The 27,758-nt window shown below is 55.3% G+C and overlaps 1 protein-coding gene across 4 annotated transcripts in view; it reads left to right on the top strand.

The window, feature by feature from the left end:
- LRRC20 (leucine rich repeat containing 20) overlaps positions 1-27,430 on the top strand; it is an 85,128-nt gene extending 57,698 nt beyond the window's left edge. For 2 of the 4 annotated variants that reach the window (XM_047702934.1, XM_047702932.1), the window contains 2 exons: positions 1,833-2,000; positions 24,956-27,430. In XM_047702934.1, coding sequence (XP_047558890.1) covers positions 1,833-2,000; positions 24,956-25,110 — 323 coding nt within the window. In that variant the 3' untranslated portion in view covers positions 25,111-27,430. Of the gene's footprint in view, positions 1-1,832; positions 2,104-13,562; positions 13,619-24,955 lie in introns of all 4 variants that reach the window. The other 2 variants (XM_047702933.1, XM_047702931.1) reach the window with 2 other exon arrangements.
- Positions 27,431-27,758: the final 328 nt, after the last annotated feature.

The following is a 27,758-nucleotide window of genomic DNA, read 5'->3' as shown; positions in this document are numbered from 1 at the left end:
CCTCTCGTAGGTGTGTAAGCCCTTCCTGTCCCTGTGATGCAGGACCACGTGCATGAACCTTCAGGCCTGATGGCTCCCACGGTGTGCGGGACCCCTGAACTCTCCTCCAACCAGGGATGGGATCTAGGAAGGCTCAGCCCACATCTCAAGGATCTTTTTTTTTTTTTTTTAAGATATGTTTATTTGAGAGAGAGAGAGCATGTGTGAATGGGCAGAGGGAGAGGGAGAGACCCTCAGACTCCCTGCTGAGCACAGAGCCCGACACAGGGCTTGATCCCATAACCCCAAGATCATGACCTGAGCTGAGATCAAGAGTTGAATGCTTAACCGACTGAACCACCCAGGGGCCCCTTAAGGATCTTTAAGCCTCTACCTCAGGACATGCTCAAACCTTGGGGTGGACGAGAGGCTCCCTCCCGCCTGGACCCAGTCACCAGCTGCCCCCTACCAGACATACTTTGGTGAGGCCAGCCCAGAGGCAGGGAGAGCCGGCTGCTGAGAACGTGTCCTAGGGAGGCAGGGGGAGTCCTGACTCTCCATGACCCCAGCTCTAATTATCAAACACAGATTCCAGGATAAAATTAAGACTCTCAGAATGGCAGCATAGAACGTTCAATCTCGGGTGTGCGACCCTTCTGAGCCTAGGACCCCACGTGACTCCACCAGTCCCAGGCCCGCGAAACCAGCCCCGGGGAGAAGAGTGAGGTTGTTCAGGTCCCTTGCCATTTCTGGGCCTCGGTTTCCTTTAGGTCAGACAAGGTGACAGGATGTGCCTGAGTCAGGTAGCAAAGGAGGGGGGGACGGCAAGGTCCCATGTGGACGGGGCTGGGAGAGCAGCGGGAACCAAGGCCTCCGCTGGCCCAGCCTCTTTATCTCAGGCTCGTGATGGTTCTGCTTCTCTGTCTCCCCTGTTCTCCTGCTGCCAGCTGGCTTCCTCTGCTTCCTTAGGCTGTTCCCCAGTGTTTATTGAGCATCTACTGTGTGCCAGCCGTGTGCTAAGCCCTTGGCATTCCCCCATCTTCGTAGAGCCCCGTGCTGCGATGGGAACGGCAGCGTGTATGAACGCTCACCGTGCTGGGTACCACACCACATGCTTTACCCACGCCAACGGAGGGCCCTCCCCGGTGACAAACAGTACGAGGCCAGTGGTAGTGGTATTAGTCCCTGTCTGCGGATGAGGCAACTAAGATGGAACGTGGTTCCATGATGGAGGGAACAGCTTTCAGGCAGCACAGCTGGGATGTGAGCCAGGCAGTGGGGAGCGCAGGGCCCTGCCTTAAACTCCCTCCCCATTGACTCTTGGTTTCTGCCCCTCATCCCTCTCCCTGCCCAGGCTCCCCCACCCCCCCCCCCCCCCCCCCCCCCCCCGGCTTCTGTCTGCAGAACACAGCTTTCCGGCTTCCCCTACCCCCAGCAGAGGGACTCCTGCAGAGGACCACCCTCGTCTGTGGCTGAGCAGGGGAGCCGGGTCACATGACACAAAAGGCCTTGGCCAGCCCTGGTGGCTCCTCAAGCAGGGAAGGTGCTAGAAAGTGATGTCCCTCGGCTGGGCTGTGGATGTGGGGAGTCCAGGGACTGCCCACCCTGACCTGTCCTGTGAGGCCCAGAGTTGAGGCCTCGTCTGAGGGAGGAGTCGGCCCATCCTGACCTTTTGTCTAGGCCGCCCTTCTGTCGGGAGAGTCTTCTGTTCCAGAGAGCCAAGCCCCCCGGGAGCCCAGCTGACATGGTGGGGCAGGCCCTCCTGCACACACACGGACTGAGCCCCGTTGGGAAGACTGCCTGTGGCTGGTTGCCCCCTTTCACCGCTCTCTCTCTTCCCCCCACAACGGCAGAGCTCCGCCTGGAAGGGAACTTCCTGCACCGCCTCCCCAATGAGGTCAGCACCCTGCAGCACCTCAAGGCCATCGACCTCTCCCGGAACCAGTTCCGTGACTTCCCCGAGCAGCTCACCACCTTGCCAGCACTAGAGACCATCAACCTGGAGGAGAACTACATCGTGGGTGAGCGGCCCTGGCCATGTGGCCTCTGCAGCTCCCACTGCCTGCACTTCCTCCCCCTGAGGGGGACATGGGGCTTTTGGGTCAGACTGTCACAGACAAGAGGGTAAGGGTGAGCTTTCTGGTCTGAGACACCTGAGCACAGGCCCTGAGCCTGGGAAGGGAAGCATGAGGAGACCCTGCTGCCTGCTGGGGCTGGGACGGACCGCTGCTTTCACCTGGCAGGTGGAAAGCCTTGGCTTCCTCCCAGCCTGCCCTGAGCCAGCACGCTGCCTTGGCCCACGAGCTCTGTCTCACTTCACTGTCTGCCGGCCCAGGCTGCCTCCCAGACTCTCCAGCTGGGACCCTGTATCCATGTACTCCCCTCTGAGGGCCCCCATCTCCCCCTGCCCTGGCCTCCACAGTGAGCTCTAAATTGTTAGTACCCAGGAGCCACTAGGCAGCCGTGCTCAGAAGAGCCTCTCGGAGCTTTCCAGTGCACACACATACTTGCCCCAAAGAACCTGAGGGTCTCCCTCCCTGGGCTCAGAGCACCTTCTGCCTTCTGCAGAGGGCAGGCCCAGCGAGTGGTCCTTTCCTCCTCCTGAGGCATGTCCATATGAGCATCCTCTCCCACTGCTGCCTGATCTCCCCTGACAGAGGAGCCCCACCTCCTCATCTCCCTCCTCCAGCTGCCTTGGCTTCCTCAGAAGCTGTCTTCAGCCCTGTTTGGTGCCTGCTCATGTCGCCTCTAATGTTGGCAGTGTCCATAATAGCCCCCTTCAGAGCCGCTTTTGTTTATGTAATTGCTTTCACAGCCATTATGCCATCTGACTAAAAGCAAGAGCTCTCCAGTGGCTTGGAGCTGGATGGAGAGTGCCTGTCGCCAGCATGGGGTGCTGAATGTCCCATCTGTCAGCAATGCCGCCAGCAGGACACTGGCCCTGGCTGAGGGGGCGTGGGACCACTTAACCTCTGAGGTTTGGGATCCAGTCTTTTACAGATGAGTAGACCAAGGCTGGGAGGAGTCACGAGGGGGCATCGGGTCGGACAGGGAGACGGTAGAGATGCCGCTGGGATGAGGATATGTAACTCTCAGATTCAGTCCTATGCCTGGGATGAGTTTCCTTGTCTGGACTCCAAAAGCCCCACGGATGGGCTCTGGTTTGGTCTTTTCCCTCCCAAGACCAGGATCCCTGAGTACCTTGCTCCAGAGTTGGTCACCTGTCCCTTGAGCCCTTGTGCCATCATTAGCTGGAAGGAGCATGCGCAGAAGGGCCTTTCCACCATGAAGCTTTCCCTCCCTCCCACACTGCCATCACTGTCTGGGGTCTGGCCCCGAGCTCTTCATCCTCGGCCAGGCCCTCCTTGCTGAGTCTTTCCTTCTCTGCCTCCTGTTCTTTGAGGCCATTGCTGATGGCTCTGCTTCCTTCTGCTGCTTCTCTGAATGGGGTAGTTCCCAAGCAGGGCCATCAGCCAGCTGATGCTGAGCCCAGAGCTGTAGGTTCGGGCAGCAGGTGAGGGTGAGTGCTGGCCATTGGCTTCCCCACTTCCCGACAGCTGCCTCGGAAGTCCCATGTCACCTCTCTGAGCCCCGGCTTCTTCTCTGCTTTTAAACCGAGATTCTCCCCACCCCACCCCAGAACGGAGCTCGGCCCCAAGCCGGGGAGCAGGGCACATGATCTCCTGTGCCGGCTGCTGTAGGAAGCAGGGTGCACAGGGCATGGTCCAGATCCTCCCGTCCTTCCCCTCCCACAAGGCCCACGACATCCCTTAGCAGCAACAGTTCCCACAACAAAGATGGGCTGTTTTGATACGTTCTCTTGTGTAGATATCTCTTCCCTTCTGCACAGTGACAGTAACAGCTACATGTGGGAGCCTCTTACAGTTTACCAAGAATGCTCAGGCACAGGGCCAAGGCCCATCTGATAGATGTAGAAGCCTTGACTGGAAGAGATTTTCCCTTGCCTTTGTGGCCAGGTGCCTGTCGTATGGCGGGCCGGGTGAAAGAGGCATCAGACCCTGGGCTGTTTCCGGCCAGGTCCACCTGCAGCAGAGGTGCAGGCCAGCCTGGCCAGGTGCAGGGGATATAGGGGTGCTGGGGACTGCCCTGGGCAGCAGAGGCTCCCCGAGGTGCTATACTGATCCTAGGACCCACTCCGCTGCAGGAGGCCTTGGCTGTTCTGCCATATATCCCTCACGGAGAGAAGGGGCCCATGGAGGCGGCTCCTGTAACCTTGCTGGAGTCTCCTCGCTTCCATTCTCTGCCTCTCCTTGATCCGTCCCTGTTTCTTGGATTGCTTCTAACTCGCAAAGCCGTGGCAGGCCCGCCTTCCTAGCCTGGCCGCACAGAGGGGGCCGTGATCACAGTGCGGAAGGTGACGGCTGCGCCAGCCTTCATTACTGAAATAGCTTTGCCCTTGCTACACTTTTAGCTCGTCTCCTGCAGGATCGCATTGGGAAAATTGTAGTAGGAGCTTAGGATGCATTAAGCGTGGCTTCTTTTCCCCCTGAAGAGCCCACAGAAGATGTTGGAAACATTTTGGTTTTTTCTTCTGAGAAATAAATCTGAGGTGCATGGGTTGCTTTAAAGCTTTAGTTCGGTGAGAAGAGAACGGGCAGCTTGGAAGCGAGCCCCCACGCGCATCAGTAGACTGTCTGAAGGGACTGCCCTGAGGATGCCTCCCGCCTGGCCCCCGGGAGCCCGGGAGACTTGCAGCACTCCGAGAGAGGCCGAGGGCAACTCCATCCTCTTCTGCTTTCTCAGTAGGGCTGTTACCTGATCCTCCTCCTCTCTGGCCCAGAATGAGGGCTCCAGTTCATGGAGGGGAGCAGGGAGGGGGCCTCACTAAGTCCGTAGGCTGGGAGAGACAGGGATGCTCCCGTCTGCTTTCTGATGCCAACCGCCAGCCAGTGCTGGTGCCAGTCCTTGGTGCTCCCCGGGAGCTGACTACCCTCACTCAGGCTGTGCATCTGGTTACTCTTATTTCTTCAAGGGGGGTCTTGGAGCGCCTGAGAACTCATTAGAAAGTCACGTTCGCAGGGCGCCTGGGTGCCTCCGTCACTTAAGCATCTGCGTTTGGCTCAGGTTGTAATCCCAGGGTCCTGGGATAGAGTCCAGCATCTGGCTCCCTGCTCAGCAGCAAGCTGGCCCCTCCCCCTCCGCCTGCTGCTCTCCCTGCTCGTGTGCTCTCTGCCAAACAAGTAAATAAAATCTTTCAAAAACAAAAGAAATACAGAGCCCCAGGCTCTACACCTCGCCTCAGAGTCAGAACCTGTATCTGAGCACAATCCCCAGGTGATTTCTGTGCATCCTGCAGGCTGGGAAGTGCTGGGGGTGGGGACTCCCCACCCCACAAACCACCAGGTGCCACCAGCTGTGCTTTTGTCCCCACCCCCCACCCCTAAGCATAACTGCTCTGTAAGCCTCACAGATTCCACATCCTGGTCCCCCCAGAGTGCTGGCTAGAGAGGAGGGCTCCCAGGTCCTCTGTCAGAATCTGTGCACATGGGCCCAGGAACCCACATTTGTTAAAGGGCCGGGGGCGGAGGGGGAGGGAGGTGGGCATCCGTGTGCTGACTGAGAATCTGGGCCCCACCCCCACATCACGGGCTTTAGTCCTTTGTTGTAGTTTATCTGGCCCATGGTACCAGCCCTCACAGGGCAGGTTTTCCCCAAGGACAGGACCCCTGTTGTCCCTGCAATACAAGGATGGGAGTGGGGACACCATGGGGACTTGGAGGGAGCATGGCTGGCCTAGAAGTCACCTGTACCACTGCCCTGGCCCAGTGTATCCCAGGGGGCCTGGACCCTGGGTCCCAGCATCCTCTCCCTTCTCCGGCAGGCAGGGGAGGGCAGATCCTTCCAGGCAGCCGCAGCTCTGCCCTGGCCTCCAGCAGGAGGAGAGATCCTCAGGAAGGCAGCCTCCTCCGCTATCCTCCTAGCCTGGGGGCATGGATGCCAGCCAGGACCTCAGGGTCGCCCTCCCCGAAGTTCACAGGGCTGTTCCAGCCTTGTCTGTGCCACAGAGAAGAGCGATCAGTGTCACAGGCAGAGGGAAGGTGGCTTTGTTTCACTGTGGTTGCTCTCGGAACTCACCTGTGTGTCACCTGTGTGGCAGCCAGCGGGGCAGACGTGTTGAGTTCCACGCCCTGAGGGAGTGGTGCCCTTGGAGGCGGGGTGGGGAGGACTTCCTGGAGTAGGTGAAGTGAGCGGGACAGGTCCCTCTGGTGGGATGGCAGGGAGTCTCCCTAGTTCTTTCACTAGAGCCTGGAAAATGTTTTTTTAAACAGAGAAAACCCTGGACGAGCAGAAGCAGAAATAATATTCTATTTGAGCTAAAAAGACAGAAGTGCATGGACTTTGCAAAACCTAATCGCTCTGGGTGCCTAGCTCAGGTCTCCTGCAACGATCTCATTCAACCTGCTCCAGCCTCTCTTCTGGCTAGGACTCTGGACCACCCCTTGACAGCTGAGAAGAGAGGCTCGCAGAGGTCAGGCAGCCCACACAAGGACTCGATGGTGGCGGGATTCTCACCCAGGTCTTTGGCCATTGAAGCCCACGTGGCTTCATTCGATGGGAGAGGAGGGTGTGGGTAGCTGTGTGAAGGGACAAGTGAGGGATGCCATGTGTCTGATAGGCACCCACAAATAAGTTGGCAGGTTATAAAGGGACAGCTTTGGCCCACTGGCCTCCCTCAGCCCTGGAATGAGCCTGAGGCTGCAGAGAAAGCTCTCCCAGGAGAGGATACATTGCAAGTCCTCATTATCAGGTGGTTTCCAAGAGGACCGACTTCCTGTAGCTCGCTGCCTGCTGTGAGAGGCCTGTCAGCCCCTAAGCCGAGAAGCTGGCCTCTGGCCCTCCTTTCCCTTCTCTGCCGGGCTGCCGGGCTCTACTGGGGGAGGGGGCTGGTCTGGTGTGCCCACGGATGAGTCAGTGGTGTATTCTGTGCCCTCCAGTGCCAACAAGCTGCTCGGCCAGCAGCCTGTGCCCAGAGCTACAGAAGTAACTTATGGAATCAGCTGGTTATCTCTTCTGAGCTCCTGCAGTTTCCACCTCGTCCCACTCCGGGTTTAGCCAGGCTCTGGTCCTTGTCCCTCCGAACTGCCATGGCCAGAGAGGGGCTGTGTCCAGCCCGCAAGGGCTTTGAGAGGTCGGGCTTGCTACCCACCCTGCACCAGCCCTTCCCTCCCACCAACACTCCATGGGAAAAGGGAGCAACGAGTAGGGAAACAAAAGCTTCTGGACCCAAGACCCTGCCTCCTGGCCAACCAGGCAGTGACATAATGGGGGCGCTTCCATCTCCCCAGCTTTCCAGGGCAAGTGCCTTGATCTGTTAACACGTGCCGCCTTCGAACCCACCCTGGGCCCAGGAGGAAGCTTAAACAACAGGCAGGGAATTCCAGCTTCTTAGAGTTTACCTCCCTCCCCGCCCTCCCCACTCCCCGCCCCCCCCACTCCCTGCCCCCCACCCCACCCCACCTCCCTGGCCTGCCTACCTGCCTGTTGTCACTCTGGACAGAAGGGAAGCCCCCCCCCCCCCCACCATGGTGATCACAGAAGCAGAGTTTTGTAGCTAAAAAGGCATAGGGCCGGGGCTCCACTTAAATCATTAGCACGAACACATCACCTCCCCTCTGCACACCTCTGTTTCATCCCTGCTGCATAGTGGGGAGGGCAGTTTCCCCCTTTGGAGCTGGTGTCCGGATTCACTGCAGTCACGTCCCACCAGCTGGTCCTTCTGCCACTCCAGCCTGGAGTCCCAACCTCGTGCGGCCTGCTCAACCTCTTCCCTCACTCCTTGCCCTCCAGCCTGCTAGACCTCTTCTTGCAATTACCCAGGGGCCAGGACAGGCTGCAGGGGCCGCAGCTGAAGGGTTGGATAGAGGCTGATGAGTGAGCCACAGCATCCAGGGCAGGGCTCAGCTGGCCAAGAAACGTTTGCCAGAATTGTCCTTCCAGAGGATTCTGAGTGGCCAGCCCCTTGCAGGATCGTGGCACCCACCCAGGTCCCCTGAAACCCACCTCACCTACCCCCACCAGATACACACACACCCTGTAGCAGGCTGCCGTGTCATTCCTGGTACCACTCTTGCTTCCGGTGGGAAGGGATTTAAGAAGGGCACTTAGTAGCTGAGAAGAGGGCGTGATCACTGGGTGCAGCCTTCAAGCCAGGCAGGGATTCAACAAGGCTGGCAGGTCTGGGAGGATGAAGTCACACCCCTGGCACTTCTCTCTTAAGTCTGGACCTGGGGCTCCAACCCAGACTGGGGGAACATGGAGCCAGTCCCCACCCTGGGCACTGGCCTTGGCTGTCCCTTGAGCACAGCCAGCTGATAGCTGTCTGAGCCTTGCCCTGCCCCCTCCCTCAAGCACTGTCACAGGGCCCAGGGGACAATGACTGAGTGCCACAGCAGACTCCTGCCATGTCCCGGCATGCCCTTGTCCAGCACCGCAGAGTACCACACTGTGCCCACAGGCAGTGAGCGGCGGGTGCAGGCATCCCTCGAGCTGGCAGGCAGTTCGGGGAGGTAATCATCAGACACACGGTGCAGGGAGCACGGGCCACCCACAGAGCCAGGATGAGGGAGAGTAAATAAACAGGCTTTAACAGCAATTAGTGCAAGTTAGGCATGCCCCCACCCTGGACAGCAGGGGAGGCAAGCTCCTGTTCTCGGCCCCTGCTCATGTGTTGTCTGCCCACAGGAACCAAGCAAGTGGGTCTCTGGGCAAAACACCTCACACCCTGGGTCTCTGCCCAAACGGAATGGCTTTCTCTGTGCCAACCACTGTGTGGTAAAGCCTCGATTACTGGGAGCCTCCAATTATCCAGGATGTTCTTGGCATTCTGTCGGCAGCACACAGGGAAACAGCAAGAAAGAAAAGGGTTGTTCGACGTTTGTTTAAAACAATAAAACACTTGCATGCTCCATGAGCCAGCCAGCCGGTCTCCGGCCAGCCTTCTGGCCCCGTCCAGAGTGTGCTGGAGAGCAGCTACTTCGCTTTGAGCCACAGAGCTCAGCCCCGCACGTGCCCGACTCAGGAAACGCGGTGTGTGGGGGCACGGGCACAAACCGAGGTATTAGAAATGTCCGTTGGTTCAATGGTCGTTTTCCGATCAAAGAGCTTGCCGTGTGCCAGGCGCCGCGCCGGAGTCAGAGATGGGCAGAGCACGTGCCACGGTCTCCCAGGGCTTATGGAATGGTTGGTGACGCCTGCTGGTACTCAGAGACTGTTTACTTTGCGTCGGACCTTCTCTAAGCATTTTTCAAGTGTGCTCTTGTTGAATTGTCATGACAACCTTGTAAGGCAGGTACGGTCTTTCTCCCTAGGCGAGGAAACCGGGGCACAGGGAAGTTGAGTAACTTGGCCGTGATGCCTACGCAGAGCCAGGGTTCCAGCCCAAATGGCCTTGCCGCAGAACTCTGGTTATTCAGGACCGCACTTTGTGCAGGGAGAGCAGATTTTGCACATCACTGTAGGGAGATAGAAAGCTGCAGCAATGTCACAGCTGAGACACACAACTTTGGTCAGAAGGAAGCTCCCTTGGGGTAGAGAGAAGGATGTAAGGACAGAAGTGCTATTTTGGATTTTCACCAGATTCTCCCATTAAGCCTCACAGGTAAGACCAGTGGTGCTCAAGCTAAGTCATACGTTCAGATCATCTGGGGAGCTTGTAGAAACCCTCATGTCCGGAGCACACTCCGTGCCAATTAAGTCAGGTTCTCTGCTGGTGGGTTTTGGGATTGAAAATTTTTTTCAAACTCTGTCGCAGCCAGCACAACAAATTGACCAGGAACATGAGGGTAAGAGGATGGTGAAAAGAAATTAAGAGACAAAGACATGGGGGCAGGAGGAGCACTGAGGAGGATGTCCAACAGTGCTTAAGTTTATTCAAAGCATTAAGGCCATATATATAATGAGATTACAATAGGAGAAGCAATACATCTGTGTCTAGTTAAACAACCACGGGTTCCCATAATAAGTTTCACAATTAACTATAAGCAGACCTCGTGACGCCAAATGGCTGATGCCAGTACAATTGTTCTGTATTGATACAGCAAACCTGAAAGTAATTTATGGGCTGTACTAGGGCAGCAAGGACCAGCCATGAACTATGACCCCAACCGAATTGTTCTCATTTGTTTAGCAAGCGTGTGGGAAGTCACATAGGTGAGTGCACAACACATAGCACAGACCCTTTCTCAGTGCTACTCAACTTTTCCTGTCCTAAACCTTTTGTTAGGTTATTTGGACTTTAAAGGAGGCACAAGTCAGGGCCTGGTTTGGTCCTCATGTCAAGCCTTATTGCGGCCTCCCACAAAACTCTCCAGCTTGTTCCAAAATGCAGGCGTGATAGAACCATGGAGCTGGACCAGACCTTCCATCATCACCCACATTCCCTCCTGAAGAAGCTGTAGCCTTCCTCCTCCTCCCAGTGTCTGTCTGCTGTGTGTGTCTGTAGCTCCATCAGGATGAGGAAAGCCACAGCCTGGCCTTGACAGCTGACACTTGGCTGGAAGGGGGGCAGGGGTGAGCTCTGTGGATTTGCATCTTTCCCTTGGGGTTCCCCTTTTACACCGACCCTGCTGTCCCCTACATGTACCCCACTCTGAGCATGGTGCTCTGCTCCCCCAACACCCACAAATTACTCTCTTCTGCCCATGGCACAGCATGCTTACCTAGCATTTTCTGAAGGAACTTGATCCAGAAGCCAAAGGCAACCACCAACATATGGGTAATAAAACAGTGGGCCAGTTCCCAGAGTACAAGCTTATGTCAGAGATTTCTAGTTTAAGTGTGGAGTTGGCCTGAGCGCCAGCATCTGTCATGCAGCAGTCCTGGGGTGGGCTTCTCAACATGGCTCCCCCATGGTGTTCTGGGGGTGCTCAATCAGGTGAAGTAGCTTGAAATTGGCCATAGTGGGAGTATGTTGCACAGGACACATCGAAGATGCTATACATCAGCTATACATTTGCATATACATATACATCCTCCTCGGGGAGTGGATTGTGAACTATTAGCCAGCACACCCCTGGTGATCTCCCCATCTCCTACCTTCCACCTAAGTTTTGTTTCCCAGAAGCTGGTTTCCCTGGGGGTGGGTTAGGTAGCTCATTCCTACCTGGTGGTTATCTTAGGAGCTTTTCTTCTTATTTTTTCCAATAGTCAGGGAGGTCTTAGTTCTCTGACAATGGCCTAAAACCTGAGCAGTTTTGTAAAGTTAGTGTTAGCAACCTTATTTTGCAAGCATGGAGAAGGATTTTTCAAAGGAGCCATTTTCACTGCCCCCCCCCGACCCCCGCCCAGGGAGAAGAACTTTTATGAGAGGTGATTAGTCTTCCATCTGCATATCCTGTCCCGCCCCTAGATGCTGGCCATACACACACCGCAGATTAGACAGTTCGGGTCCTCCATTCGCACCCTGCCAGTGGAGGGAGCACATGGCAGACACTTAGAGCTGACAACCAAACCGTCATTCTCTGGGCATTTGGAAGCCCTAAAAGAGACCTGGAACAGCCTGGGGTTGGGGGCAGGGTGGGGGTGGTGGCCCTGGAGGTGCCTTCCAGTGGCCCAAGTGAAAGGGATATGGGGGGGGGGGGGAACAGGGACCTCGGCAGGGGGTAAGGAGAGGACAGCAGAGCAAAGACTGGAAATCCTACTGGGAAGATAAGGGGCAGCTGCCTTGACTCCCTTCTCCAGAGCAGCCAGTAAGACTCTATCACTTATGAAGAAAATTGTCATGATGCGGTTTTGACCGCTTCTCAGCCTGGCAGGGGGGAGTGTGCAGGGGTTGATGCCCCTTCAGCCCACCTTTGCCGGCCCAGCTGGGGATGGATGCAGGGTGGGGGGGCTCACGGCATGGACTTTTCTCCTCCTCCTTTCTTTCCCCGAAGCTTGTAGTGAAGAGGAAAAAAGTGTCTCTAGGTTCATCAGTGGATTCTCTTTTTTCCTGAGTACAGTTGACACACGATGCAACAGGGGTTTCAGCTGTACGACAGTGACCCCGCAAGTCTACCCCTTACGCAATGCTCACACCAGGGGAGCTGCTGTCTAGCTCGTACACTGTGCTGCTTCGGTCATGGGTTCTTCCACACTCTGTGTGCCCCGTCTGCTCACCGGGGTATCTGCCGCACCCTCCACGGCTTGGTAACCGTGTTCTCCTTGGGGTGTATCTGATGGTCCCCTCCATGGTGGCCCCTGTAACCCCAGGAGGCAGAGAAGCATTTGAAAGACAAGAGGTGGGGCTCCAGGGAGGTCAAGGGGCGTGCCTGAGTTCCCGGGACTCTAAATGGCAGATCCAAGGTTAAGGATGGGATCTCTGCCCTGTCCACCCCCACCCAGCTGGTCTCTCTGTCAGCGGGGGGCTTCCAACTCCCGGTCCACACCATCTTCCCTGAGGGCCATGGGTCTCAGCTTGCAGGAGGAGCAGGGCTGTGCGCTCCGCGTTCTTCCTGCACCATCTGACCCCTCCCACCCCCACTAGGATGCTCAGGCCTGGGCTCTGGGGTGGGTTCAGTCCCTGCCCCCGCCTTTGAGAGGGACAGACCCGGGCATGACAAGAGCGAGGGATGTGAATGAGAGTGTGCCTCAGGAGCTCTCTGGTTACAGGCCTGACTTTTCTGCTATGTTACCATAGTTTGCCTGCTTGTCTCTTGCGGCATTTCGAGTGGGGACACGAAGCTCAGCTCAGCTCAGCACTGCATCCTTAACCTTGGTTAGGTTTCTAGCTGCCGACTGTCGCATCCAGGCCGAGGAATGGGGACAGACCCCAGCCTCGAGACAGTCTGGATTCTTGAGCATGAATGTGCCCACAGTCACCTGGAAAGGCTGAGATGGCTTCTCAGGCACTAGGCTGGGGTGCCACCCCCCGCATCTTTACCCAGTGCCTCGGGTGCCATTGTGAGGGCGTATCCCAAAGGTGCAGACTCCACACTCCCCAGAGTCCTGCAAAGGCAGGAATTCTGACCAGAGACTTTTGTCCAGATCAGAGGTGAGCCAGCTGCCTCCTGTGAACGCTCTAGGATACTCCAGCCTGTGGCAGGGCGTGGGGCGCCATGGTTGGTTTCTTTCTTTTTTTTTTTTTTTTTAATGATTTTCTTTTTTTTTTTTTTTTTAAGATTTTATTTATTTATTTGACACAGAGAGATCAGAAGTAGGCAGAGAGGCAGGCAGAAAGAGGGGGAAGCAGACTCCCCGCTGAGCAGAGAGCCCGATGTGGGGCTCCATCCCAGGACCCTGAGACAATGACCTGAGCCGAAGGCAGAGGCTTAAGCCTCTGAGCCACCCAGGTGCCCCCAGTGTTGGTTTCTAAGCTGCCTGGGAATCCAGAGAGCTTGTGCCCTGGGCCACCAGGCTGGGGAGCCTCAGACCCTGATTGCAGAAGGGACCTCAGAGGTCATGGGGCTCAGCTGCACCCAAAGCAGGAATTAGAGGGCTGGCCTCTGCTGGGCGGCTCCCTTAGTACCCCTTGCCCACTCCCTGCGCCCAGACCCCTCCTCCTCTCAGGGTCTTGTTACACCCTGAACACCACAGGTATGAAGATTAGCGCTCTGGAGTGATCGTTTTTATCATCCTGTCTCCAGCAGGTCTCATCAGCACGAAACAAGTTTGCCAGGCAGTAATGCTAATGATTGGGGAGGTAAGGTCAAGCCGACCTCAGGGAGGTAATTTCCTCTAAACATTTCCCGCTCGGATTCTGCTATTATTGATTACCTTACGCTTCCACAGACACAGGCAAGAGTCTAGATGGCTGTCTGCCATGAGAGGAGAGTCTGGCAGGGCTTGGGGTCACCGGCTGCAGCCGTGTGAGGTGACAGGAAGAGGCAGTGTCCTGTGCCTCACCCAGACGGCAGTCATGGTGTTCAGTCCAGGCTGAGGGCCTTCTTCTCCACCAGGGCTCTCTTTGTGGCTTTAGGCCTCACAGCAGCGGTTTCTTACCATCACCACAAGGTACTGGGGGCCCTGGGAAAGTCAGAGGAGCAGGACTCTGGCTTCATCAAAGGATTCTAGAACCCACCATCCTACATTCTGCAGTCATGGGCTGAAAGATGAAGGAAGCCCAGAATGCCCGTGGACTCCGCCTCTCGTTATCTGTAATACTGAACCCTGGGAACCACCCGAGTGTCCCTCTGTATGCCATGGGCTCCCGTGCGGTCCTAGAAATGTCGCTGATTGCAATCTGACAAGGTATTTACATCATCAAGAATTCATGTTATGGTGTAGTAACTAGGAGGCCTTTTTTGAAATCTAGATGCACCTACATGCACATGCATATTAGTAAGTGGGGAAGGCCATCTACCGACACATTACCAGTGATTGGTTCTAGATGATCAGTGTTTTCTCATTTTCTGAACTGGATAACTGCTGCTAACAGGCCTGCAACCTGTCATAGTTGGTCCACAGATGCCCGGTCCTGACCGGCAGGTATGCACAGGATGGGTCAGACCGGGGAAAGGGCCCTACCTCTCCAGTGTGCTGTGGTCAGAATCGCTTAAGCAAATGGTGGTGATGGTGGGAGCCCAGCATGGTCCCAAGCCTGAAGGAGCTTATGCTGTAGTTTAGGAGACAAAACAATCATGCATTCATCCATCCTTTCATTCATTCATCCATCCATCCATCCATCCTTTCATTCATCCGTCCATCCGTCCATCCATTCATCCATCCATTCATTCATCCATCCATCCATCCATCCATTCATTCATCCTTTCATTCATCCATCCATCCATCCATTTGTTCATCCATCCATCCGTCCATCCATCCATTCATCCATCCATCCATCCATCCATCCATCCATTCATCCAGCCATCCACCCATTCATCCATCCATCCATCCATCCATTCATTCATCCATCCATCCTTTCATCCATTCATCTATCCATTCATTCATCCATCCTTTCATCCATCCATCCATTCATTCATCCTTTCATCCATCCATCCATCCATCCATCCATTCATCCAGCCAGCCAGCCAGCCATCCATCCAGCCATCCATCCTTTCATCCATCCATTCATTCATCCTTTCATTCATCCATTCATCTGTTCACCCACCCATCCAGCCAGCCATCCATTCATTCATCCGACATAGTTACTGAGCACCCCGTGGGCACTGTGCCTGGCGTTGCATTTACAGGGCGAGGATGCACATTCACTGGTCACAGAACACAATGTGCAGTGCCTATCTGGGGTAAAGTGTTAGGGGAGTTTGGTTGGGGACCACAGGGAATGACAGAGGAGGTGGCCTTGGAGCTGGAATAGGAGGGTGAGCAGGACACTGCCCAATGGTCACTGGGGTGGGTCCCACAGGAGATAGGAGAATTGAGGCCCTCTTCCTCTCCACATGCGCCGAAGTCCCAAGACTGGCTTCTGTTACCTCCATGATGCCGACGCATCTTGCGGCCTTGGGAAGCTTGTTTAACCTCTCCAGCCTCAGTTTCCCATCCCACAAAATGCCGATCATTTCATATCCTCCTCCACCCTCCCACCATCTCTGTCTCTCTTGTCAGGATGCTGTGAACATAAGTTTTCTTCTTTAAGCCTTATCCAAAAACTTCTAGTTGGCCTCTTGGGCTTGTTGCTTGCTAGCTTGGCTGCTCTAGTCTTTTGACTCTGCTGGTTTTGACAGTTTGGTGGCCCCATTGCTCCTGCCTCGGAGCTGCTTCTGCAACTTGAGTGGTTCCATCAGGGCGAGGAGCTCCCCCTACACCCAGCTCTGTACTCAAGAAGCCATCGCTGACTGAGACTGAGTGGTTCGGAGAGCTCTGCAGGACCTGGAGAGGCTGGCCGGGTGGTTGATTTGGAAACAACAGCAAGGAACTGGGGCAGCACTGCTGTCTCTAGGCCTGGAGTCCTGGGGACCTGCTCCAAGGCGGGGCCACACTTGAGCTTCATGTCACATCCAGCAGACCTAAGGCACCTCCCACTCTCATGAGCATCAGCCGTGCTGTAGGCTGCTGGACCCCTGGGCTCAGGGATGCAGGGGAGTCAGGAGTCCAGAAACAAAAATGTCCCAATCGAACCCCCTCTGGAGAAACTGAGGCAGGACCTCAGTCTGCAGTGGCAGCTGAGGAAATGGGGTGACTTAGTGGCTCTGAGCCTCAGCCCGCACCCTGAATTGAAGCCGTAATGACAGTTGAGGCTATATTGCCCTCAGCCCGGGGTCTAGCCCTTAGTGAGTCACCAGTGAAATGTGCCTATTGTGATTTCCTGTCGGGGGCTGAGAGACAGGCAGGTAGAGACCAGCTCTGGCCTTGGCCTTGCCCTCAGTGTTGGGGGACGAAGCCCATGGACTTTGGGATCGGGAACTATCTGGCCTTCACCACTTACTGTCTTGGTAACCCTGGGCCCTGTCGAAGAAAAACCAGAGCTGGGCAGTAGTGGAAGCAGTAAAAGCAGTTTTTATCCGGCACCCTTGCAGTCGGGCAGAAGGGGACTCACTGTAGAGCCAGGCTCTATCCCAAATGCATTATGGGCACGTGGGAACTTAGAGCACAGGAGCAGGGTGGGGGCATTGGGTGGAAATGACAAAGAGGAGGTATCAGGTGAGTGAGGCTGGGGGATCCCACAGGCTTCCTGTGGCTGGAGGCCAGGGTAAGCAGACATCACCTGGTTGGGGGGGTTGTGGAGGAAGATGAAGAATCTGATCAGATACCAAGTGGGGAGGGTTCTGGCTAAGGCAATGTAGCAGGATTCTAAACTAAACTGGGAGCATTGAACACAGAAGCACAAAAGTCAGGCTTTTCATTTTAATTGGAAAAATTCAGGGGAGCCGAGTAGAGTTAGAGAATCTGTGAGCACCAAGAATTGGAGTCTCAGTTTCCTCATCTGCAAAATGGGTTATTTGGAGACCCCAGCAGCCTCCTTTGCTGGGCCCATTTACACAAGGTACTCAGCCTTCCCGGGCCTTGATGTCCTTCTGTGTCACATGCAGGTTACAATACCTCATGAAATGACTTCAACTCTTAAAAGCCCGTGCAAAGGGGTTTTCTTACCTGGGTGATCAGGGGCAGGGAGCATGGTGTAGGGCCCCCCCCTACCCTGGCCCCATTGCTATGACCGTTAAAAAGCTGCCACCGATCAGTGAAGAAGGTAAGGCTCGCAAGTAGGTAGCCCTTTTCGTCCCAGCCATGGGGTAGGGGAATGGGAGCGCAGCTCTTGGGGAAGGCCTGAAGGGCTGTGGGGAGCCTCCACTCCTGCCCCGCCCACTGAACTGCAGGGAGTTGAGCAGGCTGCTGGCCAGGCGGGACAGGACATCAGCACAAAAATGAGTGCAGGTGAATGCTGGGTGGGTTCAACTTGCTTTTCCTCTGCTCCCAGGAGGGAAGTGTGCTTCAAACCCTGCCTATGGGAAAGCCTTTGCTTTGCTTCCTTCTCTCCCTGAACTTGCAGGTGCGCCTTGGGCTCTGGGTCCTTCCCACTGCCTCCCTCACATATAGGCATCTGCCTCAGACAGGTAATGACCAGCTCACCCCCCACCCTGGGGATTCAAGGACAAAGAGGAGCCCCCATCTTCAGGAGCTCCTGAGTTTCCTGTGCCACTGGGGCAGGGGGTGGGGGGCAGCGCACCAGGCCAGGGACTAGGCCCCGTGCTCACAAAGAGAGCTGGGCGCTCAAGGAGCTCTTAGCCTGGTCCTTCAAAGTGCCAAGGGAGGGCGAGCTCCTGGGAGGGGATTGGGCCCAGCCCAGCCCAGGGACTCCTGTGCAGGCCCTCCTCTGCGTTCTGAGCAGGCCTCCGTGTCTTCGTCAGCTTGGCCACCCTGGGGCTGGCGATCTGGGTAGAAGTTCCTTCCCCCACTGTGCCTCAGTTTCCAACTTCCTCCCAGCTCTCACAGTCCCTCTGCCATAATCTGTATAGCCCCTGCCCAGCAACCATGAGTAGGAGCTCGAGGGACATTCAGGTTGGTCCTCTCAGTGGAGGCCATATCCCAGGCTCCTGACCTCTCCTGAGTGGTGGTGAGTGAGGTCGTTTTGGAATGTTGGTGAGGTTGGTGAGGTCCGTTGGTGAGGTCCAGAGCCAACGTCCAGGAAAGAATTCTTGAGATGTGTTCGGTGCTAAAAGATGGTTTTATTAAAGCCCAGGGACGGGACCGTGGGCGGAAGGAGCTGCTGCCCTGGGATTGCGAGCAGGGAGGGTCTCATGAGACACTTTGGGATGGGGGTGGGGAGCAGTAAAGATAAGGGAATTTTCAAGAGGATTTTCGTATACTAAAGAAGACTCACTGGATACCTGAGGACTTGCTTTTGTCAAACCAAGGTTGTTTATCCCTCCAGCAAGGCGTTAACGTTAAGCCAGGAGCTTCCTGGAGGAGGGTTATACTCTGTATTTGTCAGTGGGCTGCAGGTTATCTGGCCATGTATAATGGACAGCCTTCTGCTTTCTTCTCCAATCAGTGGGGGGCTGGGGAACTGTGGGGAAGTCTGGGGCTCAGCACCTCTGCCCTGCACAGATCTTCCCTCCAGGTCATCTCCTGGGGAGCTCGAACCCACTGCTGGCCTCCAAGCTGGCCAAGCGTGGGGGCAGAGGGGCGGGGGAAGGCATGTTCTGGGGGGATGAGGGGGGCGCTTGGCTGCAGAGGGAGCCATCCCCTGGCCAGCAGCCCATGCAGCAGGTGCGCTGCCACTGTAAAGTCATCCCCTCGCTTTCACCGTCCCCCTGCATTTCCCAGGCGAGAAAGCAGAGGTTCAGGGGTTTCCTGCCTGAGGCAACTGTCAGGCAATGGCAAAGCTAGTCTTACCTTTCTGTTTCCAAAGCTCTGCTCAGCGTCTTAACCACCACCTACTCCCTGCCCCCAACATATCACATGAAGTAAACAATCTGGGAGGGAGGCGTGCACCCAAAGTATGTCTGGGGCTACCAGTTTCAGAAATTTTTATCATAGAAAAAGGGACAGGTTTCTTCTGGATTGTGATGCAGAGCAGAACAGGGAGGCATGGAAGATTCTAGAATGAATCAGAAATCTCCAGGAAACCCTTTCAGGGCAGGGCAGCAAAGATGCCATGCCTGTTGTGGCGGCATTAGAGAGCTCTGAGTTTATGTGCCCCTGGCTTCCCCCTTGAAGGGGGAGTCCCTGGACTATGGCAGGGAGCCGTTCCTCGCTGGATGATTCAGAGACCTGTGAGTGCTGGGGTCTGAAAGCCACACACTCCTGCTGGGTCCCAGGAAGACTGGTTTCTGTCTCCTGTTGACTAAGGGGACCTGTGGAGGGTTCTCTGGTGGTGGGATGGGGGCATGGGATGCCCGGCTGGAGGGCCCAGTGGGAGGTGGTGTGAAGAGCACAGACTCAAGCCAGCTGCCCTGGCTTCATATCCTGGCTCCAGCACTTGCCACCGGTGTGACGTGGCCAAGTTACCTAACCTCTCCATAAGCTTCCTCATCTATAAAACGGAGAGAAGCTGGTACTCGGCTGTAGGGCTGTTGTGAGGATGGAGAAACTTAGCCTAAGGCGCTTAAGTCACCAAGCACTCAACACTCATGAGTTAAACAGAAAACCACCAACCCACCAGCAGAGATCCCAATGGCCTCAAACTCCCACTTTGCTGGGAGCATTGTGGGCTTGACGGCCTGTGGAGGGGTTGGGAGGCTCCCACGGTCACCAAGCCGCCCACCGAGGCAGACTTAAGGCCTTTGGATTGCTTTTCCCCACCCGCGGCCACCAAGGCTGGGCTTGGGCTCTGGGGGGTGCTGTGAATGAGCCACCCCTGAAGGTCAGATTCCTCGTCTGTAAGGTGGGTCGAGGAGCACCTGTGATGCTCTACCCCTTGGCTCTGGGAAGAATCAAGTGTGGGAGCATTGCATACACTTGAGGGACAGGCCCCTGTGAGGAACTTAACTGAGCCTGTGGCCTCCCCTTGCCTTCTTCTGGAAGAGCTAGGGGGTAGCTGGGTCCCAGTCACCAAGTTCAGAAGGGAGGAGAATAGATGTCTTCAGAGGATTCTGTTGTGGGGCACTTTCTGAAGGGTGGACAGCAGAGCCCAGGGTGGGCCCCGCTCACCCTCTTCCTGGACCATGGAGCCCCAGGCACTGCCCACCCCTCACCGTGCAGGGGAAGGGAAGAACATGCAGAACCCTTGCCAGAGGTCAGGGGCCCCTCGGCCTGGAGGTTGGGGCCGGCAGGCCCAGGCAGCCTCGTTTGAAAGCCTTGGGACTCCAGGGTGGCTGGAGCCTGTTGGAAACTCAGCACGGTTTCTAGAGAGCAATGAGATGAAATATACACACATATCCTTGGACAGAGCAATCAGCCCTGCTGCCGGCATCCACCCAAAGACGTTAGCACACCGACCCTGAAGGCCAGAGGCACCTGGCTGTCCGTCACTGGCAGAGTGGAGAGCTAGAGTGTGGTGAGGACGCAGGATTGGTGTTCTAGGCCACAGTCCGAAGCAGAGAGATCAGATGTGCACAGGGCCTCATGGGTGGCTTGTAAAACATGGTTTGATCACCAGCACCATGACTATTGGGCACGGATGCTCTTCCCACCGAGAGGAAGAGGACTTCCTGGTGGCTGATGCCAGGGCTGGGACAGCGAGGCCTGGAGATGAACCTTACTGCAAAGTCAGGAAGGGCATCCAGAGAGGGCGTGGGAGCAGCTGGTCACAGGACTCGGGAGCCGGATCAGAGGGCCTCCCACTGGCCAAATCTGGGACAGTTTGAGCACTGAAGTGATGAAATTCATCAGGGAACCCTAAACTGCTAGAAACATAGGCATCCACGTTGACAATAAATAGATCCTGGGAGAGAAGGGAAGGCTCTTGCCTATAGCAAAATGCTGAGGGGCTGCTGGTGCTGGAAAATCAGTTTGCAGCCTGCGTAAAGATCAGATCAGGCAAGAGTCAGCAGGTGTTACGTCTGGGGATGATGGATGTTAATTCTGACAAGCGGGATATTCGAATGCTCCTAAAGTGTGTCCCCGCAGACTTCTTACAAGTTGCAAGGGAGGAAAAAACAAAACAAAACCAGTAATCACACGGTGGGGAAATCAAGTAACGCCCGGACTGGGTGATGATGGTTAACATCATATCTGAGGGACTGATGGGTGGACACTGTGTGCCTCCGGCGTGACAGCCCAAAACCCTACCACCTCTTTCAGCCGAGGACCCATAGTCCCAGTCTCGCCGCGAGCAGTGTCAGACAACCACAAAACATGGGACTCTTTTTCTTCTTTTTTACAATTTAAAAAAAAATTTTTAATTTATTTTTATTATTTTTTTTAGATTTTATTTATTAATTTGACAGAGATCACAAGCAGGCAGAGAGAGGGAGGAGTACAATTTTTTTTTTAAGATTTTATTTATTTGACAGAGAGAGATCACAAGTAGGCAGAGAGGCAGGCAGAGAGAGAGGGAGAAGCAGGCTCCCCACCAAGCAGAGAGCCTGATGTGGGGCTTGATCTCAGGACCCTGAGATCATGACCTGAGCCGAAGGCAGAGGCTTAACCCACTGAGCCACCCAGGCGCCCCTACAATTTTTTTTTTTTTAAAGTAGGCTCCAGCACCTGGCTTGGGGCTTGAACTCAAAACCCTGAGATCACGGGTCACCTGCTGTATCAACTGAGCCAGCCAGGTACCCCAAAACATGGGACCCTTTATTAAAGACAGAGATGATTGTCCTCATATTCTTCCAAAATGTCAGTGTCACAAAAGACAAATGAAAGGAGCACAGAGAGGCGACACCTGTCCCTACACTGGATCCTGGTGGGGGGGATGCTCAAAGGGACATGATTAAGCCATGCAAGAAAACTGAAATATGGGCCATGTGTTAGGGAAGGGTTCTTTCTGTCAGTGTAAACTTAAAAAATCAATAGCTGTGGTTATGGCAGAAAATGTCTTTTTTTTTTTTTTAAGATTTTATTTATTTGAGAGAAAGAGCACGACCCGGGGAGAGGGAGAAGCAGACTCCCCACTGAGCAGCAGGGAGCCCGATACGGGACTCAATCTCAGGACCCTGGGATCATGACCCGAGCCAAAGGCAGACGCTTAACCAACTGAGCCACCCAGGCACCCCAGAGACTGTTTTCATTCATAGGAAATACACAGTGAAGTAGGGATGAAGGGCCATGGTATATGTATGTTACCCTCAGAACAATTGTGTGTGTGTGTGTGTGTGTGTGCGCGCGCGTGCGCGCACGTGCGTGTGCAGAGAAGGCCCAGGCACAAACGATAAAGCAAATAGGATAAAGTGTTAACCACCGGTGAATCTCGGTGGAAGGTTATGTGGTGTTCTCTATGCTGTTTCTCCCTTTGCAGCTTTTTATAAGTAAGGAATTATTTCCAAGTAAAAAGGTGAAAAAAGTAACTTGAGAAAATCGTATTTAAAATGTCCCCAAGTAAAAAATTGTCTCATGAAGGTCTAAAGCGAGACATACTGGTAGGTTCCACTTGGGTCAAGTTGATCAAGCAAGTGAATCAGTGGTGAGAAAAAGCAGGTGGGGATAAGCTGCAAAGAGGCACAAGAGCCCTGGGGAAATACTTGAAATGTGTTCTAGCATGTTCTGGACAGAGGTCTCAGGAGTGTGTGCCTATTTGTACATCTACCTGCACTTGAGGCATTTTGCTGTGTGTGTATCTAAAAAAAAAAAAAAAAAAAAAATGGTGCTTAATAAAAAACCACAGAAACAGATGTTAAAAATAGCATATAACATGCCGAAGTCGTCTAAAATGAAAGACCAAAACCAGAAAACCCTCCCTCTGCCCAATACAGGTGCCCAAAAGAGGTAGAAGTTGATTCTTGCCATTACTGATGGCCCGAGGTTGTGCAAGACTCAGGGGTGAGGTCCTGGCCCTGTCTTGGGCTGGGGTGGGAGGTCACATGGTGTGTGGGCGGCTTGCAGGGTTGGAGGAAGGTGGGGTTGGGGGTTGTCTGCCTCCGGGGCACTGGTCCCCAGGCCTGTGTGTGTGAGAGCCTTGACTCCTGGTTGTTGGCTGCCTACCCTGTCCAGCCACTGTTCTGAGTGCCTTGTATTATCTAAGACTTATAAGAACCCTGTTGGAAAGATGGTGTTATTTCTCCCATTTCACAGATGACAAAACTGAGTCACAGAAAGTTGGATCAATTTGCCCAAAGATACATGGCTAGAAAATGGGAGAACCAGAGCCTGAACCCAGGTGGCCTGGGTTCCAGCCACCTGAGTAGAGATTCCATCATGGGTGGTCCAAGGCAGGGAACAGAAGCACAGGTTGCTTGTCCCACAGATGTCCCTGGGCCCAGATGGGAGGGCCTGGCTCCCTGGGCTGAGAGGTCCTACAGGCTTTGGTGTTCGTAGCTGCGTGCAGAGCTGTGCCCTCAGGATCCAGGCTGGGACGATGTCATTCTAGATGCCATCGACAGAACCTTCCAGTCCCCCCGATGCCCCCAGCTCTCGCTCTGGCATCCTAGCCCCACTCTTCTGCCCTATTTCCCTCTGGCCACAAATACCCCCTTCCCCTCATTCAGACCCCGTCTACCCTTCAGGTCCTACCTGAGCCTTCACCTCTGTGTCCAGCCTGGCCCCTTTCTCCATGGACTCCTGCTGTCTTTTTTGAGAACTTGGATTCTAATCTGGGCTCAGCTAATGATGTCTTTGGGGCCTTAAGCAAGTTACTTCACTTCTCTGGGTCTCTGTTTCCTTTCATAGTCACATCTGATGTTCAGGGAGTCCTGTGCAGAACGCATGTGCTCTCCCGTTCATCCCCAAGCAGCCCTGCGAGTTATGTCCTGTGATAATGATGATAGTTAGTGATGTCCTTTAGGCTCACAGCTGTTCACGGGGACTCCAGGGACTTGACCCAAAGATGGGGTGATCCTAAAGGTTAGGGGTGAGGTGCTGTAGACTGTTAGCAAGTTAATACAGCTGCTGCCTTGTTCTGCTATTTTTTTTAAAAAATATTTTATTTATTCATTTGGCAGACAGAGATCACAAGCAGGCAGAGAGGCAGGCAGGGGGTGGGGGGGGGAGCAGGCTCCCTGCGGAGCAGAGAGCCGATGGGTGGCTCGATGCCAGGACCCTGGGGTCATGACCTGAGCTGAAGATGGAGGCTCTAACCTACTGAGCCACCCAGGCGCCCCTCTGCTATTTTTTTTTTTTAAGATTTTTTAAAAATTTTTTTAAAATTTCCCAGAGAGGGAAGTTCCCAGAGAGGGAACACAAGCAGGGAGAGTGGGAGAGGGAGAAGCAGGCTTCCCACCGAGCAGGGAACAGGGAGTCCGATGTGGGGCTCAATCCCAGGACTCTGGAACCATGACCCTAGACGAAGGCAGACGTCCAATGACTGAGCCACCCAGGTGCCCCTGCTTTTTTTTTTTTAATGGAAGTACAACTCATGTAACAAAGTTAACCATCGTAAAGCATACCTACAGTTCAGTGGTATCTAGTTCACAGTGTTCACAACCATCACTTTACCTAGTTCCAAAGTACTTTCCTCCTCCACAAAGGAGACCCAACGCCCATTCCCGCAGCCCCCAGCAATCAGTCGCTTGTCCACTCTCAGTCTCCGTGGAGGTGACTTTCCCAGACTTTTCTTACAAATGGAGTTGTATGCTTTGTTAACTTTGGTGTCTGACTTTTTTCATTCAGCATCTTGTGTTGGAGATTCGGGGCACGGACTCATGCCTCATTCCTTCCCCTAGCTGAAGCGTTCTGCTGTTGGGACGTAACTAAACTGAGTCTGTCGCTTGCCTGTGGCGGGACACTCAGCTGCTGGGGACGTCTGTGCCCACGTCCTTGCTTGAGCACCTGTTTTCACTTGTTCCGGTTCTACCCAGAAGCGACTGTGCTGAGAGACGAGGCAATGCTAGCGTTTGACTGTGTTTGTGTTGGGGGAGGGGGGTGCTTCCCTCCATGTGGGTGTAACGGTGCAGTGGGCTCTGAGGGCCCCCCACCCGGGCCTGGGTGCTAGCCGCTGAGCCCCCACGTGCGGTGGGTGATGGAGAGCTGTATCCACGTCTTCCTGCTGCCTGTCCTTCTCTGCCTGCTTACCCCGGCCCCCCAACCTGTTCTCTCTCCTCAACAGATGTGCCTGTGGAGAAGCTGGCCACCATGCCCGCCTTGCGCAGCGTCAACCTCCGCTTCAACCCCCTGAGCTCTGAGGTGCGCGTCATCGCTCCGCCACTCATCAAGTTCGACATGCTCGTGTCCCCCGAGGGTGCCCGGCCCCCTCCACCTTAGGCTTCCCTTCTCATGGCCACCCGGCAAGGGACTGAGGCCACCTGGGCTGGCACCCTGAGGGGAGGGCGTCCCACAGGCCCCTGGGAGGCCAAGCCTGGGGTGGGGGGTGCTGGGGGCGGGTGGGCCAGAGAGCCCTGCTGGAAGGGGGCGCAGCCAGCCCGGGATAGATAGCTTAGAGCAGTAGTGGGCCCTGGGGTCCCCAGGGGCTGGAGCCTGGATGCTGGGCACCTGCAGCTTCTGTGTGCATCTGGACAGACGCCCACCCTCTACGAGCCTTGTTTGGGCAAAGGGGCAGCGGTGGGGGTGGGGGCTTTGCCAGTCCTTTGAGCTCCTTGAAGGCTTTTTGGGCAACACTTGCCTTCAGGTCATCAGGCCCCTTCGGAGCCCGCAGATCACTTTCTGGGCCACTGTGGGTTTGAGGCCTTGCTTCTGGCACTGAGAGCCAGCTGCCACCCTGAGAGGACTAGAAGACAACCTCCCTCTGTTTATTGCTTCCTGAGGAATGACCTGCATGGGGCCCTCTACAGGGCGCCATCTGCAGCCCCATGGGTCTCTGGATTGGCGGGAGCCGGTGCCAGGAGTCGTGGGAACGCTGTGGGGAGAGTGTGGCTCTGTGCTCGAGCTGGGCTGCGGACGTTTATAGAGGAGCCCAAGGCCCATCAGGCCAGGAAGAGGAGCAGATCAGGTCCTTGGTGATGAAGACATGAGCGGGGCAGGCAGTTCTGAGGGCTCCGCAGGACAGACCAGGTGTGCCTGGCATCAGCCCTTATAGCCACACAGGAGGTGGCCCAGGAGAAGCCAAGCCAGTCGTGCCTATGGCTTGGGTGCAAGGTAGTTGGGTACCACCATGGTCTCCTTCTGACAGCAGCCTGGCCGCCTCCTCATTGGTCCCCCCCGGGGCAGAACGCACTATAGACCATCGGATTTGTGGCTAGCCCACTCCCAAGCCTCCACCCAAAACCCTGCACCTAGTCACTTCTGGGCCCTCCACCTGGGGTCTAGGATGTGGCCGGGCCATACGACTGGGACTGAGAGGTTTCCCGGGACATGGGACTGCAGTGCTCCCGCTGAGACAGTACCTGGCAAACAGGGACAGCTGGTTTCCTATGAGCAAGGGGCTTGGGGCTCTTGCTGATCATATCTGTGGTGTGGAGAACCCCGACCTCTTGATCCCCCAGACATCTACCTCCCACCTTCTCATCTGTGGAGCCAACAGACTTAGAGCCCATCTGGCCTGGACCTTTGTCTTGGTCTGTGGGAGATACATGAGACCCCAGGACATGGGGCAGGCCAGGCCACCCAACCCTACATCCACACATTGGAAGCCACACTTCCATACCCAGGGTCAAGCTTCTCCCAACCCCAGACCCTCCTTCTCAGAATGCCGTGTTCCTTGGCCCCTCCCCAGCCCTGGGGCCCGCCTCTGCTCAGGCCCCCTGCCTCCTAGCAAGGACTGACAGGTTGGACCATTGTTGGCTCAGAGTGCTCAGCGTCCCAAGAGATGCTGTGTTGACTGTGCTCTGGGAAAGGGGTTTGCAGGGCAGGGAGGTCCGATGGATCTTCAGGCCTGCAGGGCTCCGCTGTGGACAAGTGGGAACTGTGGCCCCATCCGGGCTAGCCTGGCCTGGCCTCCCGACCCTGTGTCGCGGCATCAAAGAAGAAGTGCACTTTTCTGAGAGGCACAAAGGCACTGTGTGGCCAGAGCCTCGCAACTCAGAGTGTGGTCTGGGGACCAGCAGCACTGGCATCCATGGGAACTTGTTAGAAATGCAGAATCCCAGGCCCCATGCCAGACCTCCAGCAGCAGCACCTGCATTTCAACAGGATTCCTAGGTGATTCCTAGAAGCACTTTATCGTTTGAGAAGCCAGGGCCTAGGGGTGACCCTGGGCTCATCCTTGGAGTGGAGGACAGAGGTTCTCAGCCCTTCCCCTGCTACTCCAGGTCTCTGAGGCTGTGCCCACTCCCATCCCTAAACCAGCCCCAGGACACCTCAGGCCTCTCAGATCTTTTCAGAGTCCACGTGACTCTTGCAGCGAAGGGAATGACCTGAAGTCCCCAGGAGATGAGGGTTGGGTTTGCCTGGCCCTCTGGCCACTGCCTTTCTGGTTACCCTCCGCATAGCCAGCTCCTGCTTCCCCACGTCCTCACATCAGGCCCTTTTGAAGGGGTTGCTTCTGGAAGTTGTTTTCTATTCTGCTGGGAGAGTCTGCCCTTGCCTGTGTGGGAAAGCCTGAGGTGCAGAAGAAGCCCCCAGATCAGAGCCCACAGTGTAAATGAGCCCTTAGCTTCAGTCTGCAATAAAGAACGCTTTGGTTTCATCTGCTTGCTTGGTGCTGGGTTCATTTCTTTCCACACAGAAAACGCCCCGACCCCGCCCTGTAGCCTGCGTGTCAAACCTGAGGGGCTCCTCTTGTTGAAAGCTTGAGCTTCAAAAGGAGTCACCCTAGGGTGATACTCAGAATAATTACAGGCGGCCGCAGAGGTGACCAGGTAGGTGTGATACATGGCTTGCAACTGTGCTATTACAAGACTGCCAGACCCCAGCCCTGGCTGGCACCACAGACCTGGGAAAGGATGAAGGCACCTGCTGTCCCCCCAGTTTCTCCCTTACCGATGCAAGAAATGACACCCTTAGCAGTTCATTCC

This window comes from Lutra lutra, chromosome 14 (genome assembly GCF_902655055.1).
Source record: "Lutra lutra chromosome 14, mLutLut1.2, whole genome shotgun sequence".
Classification (NCBI taxonomy): Eukaryota; Metazoa; Chordata; class Mammalia; order Carnivora; family Mustelidae; genus Lutra; species Lutra lutra.
Note: the sequence above shows the minus strand (reverse complement) of the source record. Positions and strands in the feature narration are given on the sequence as shown.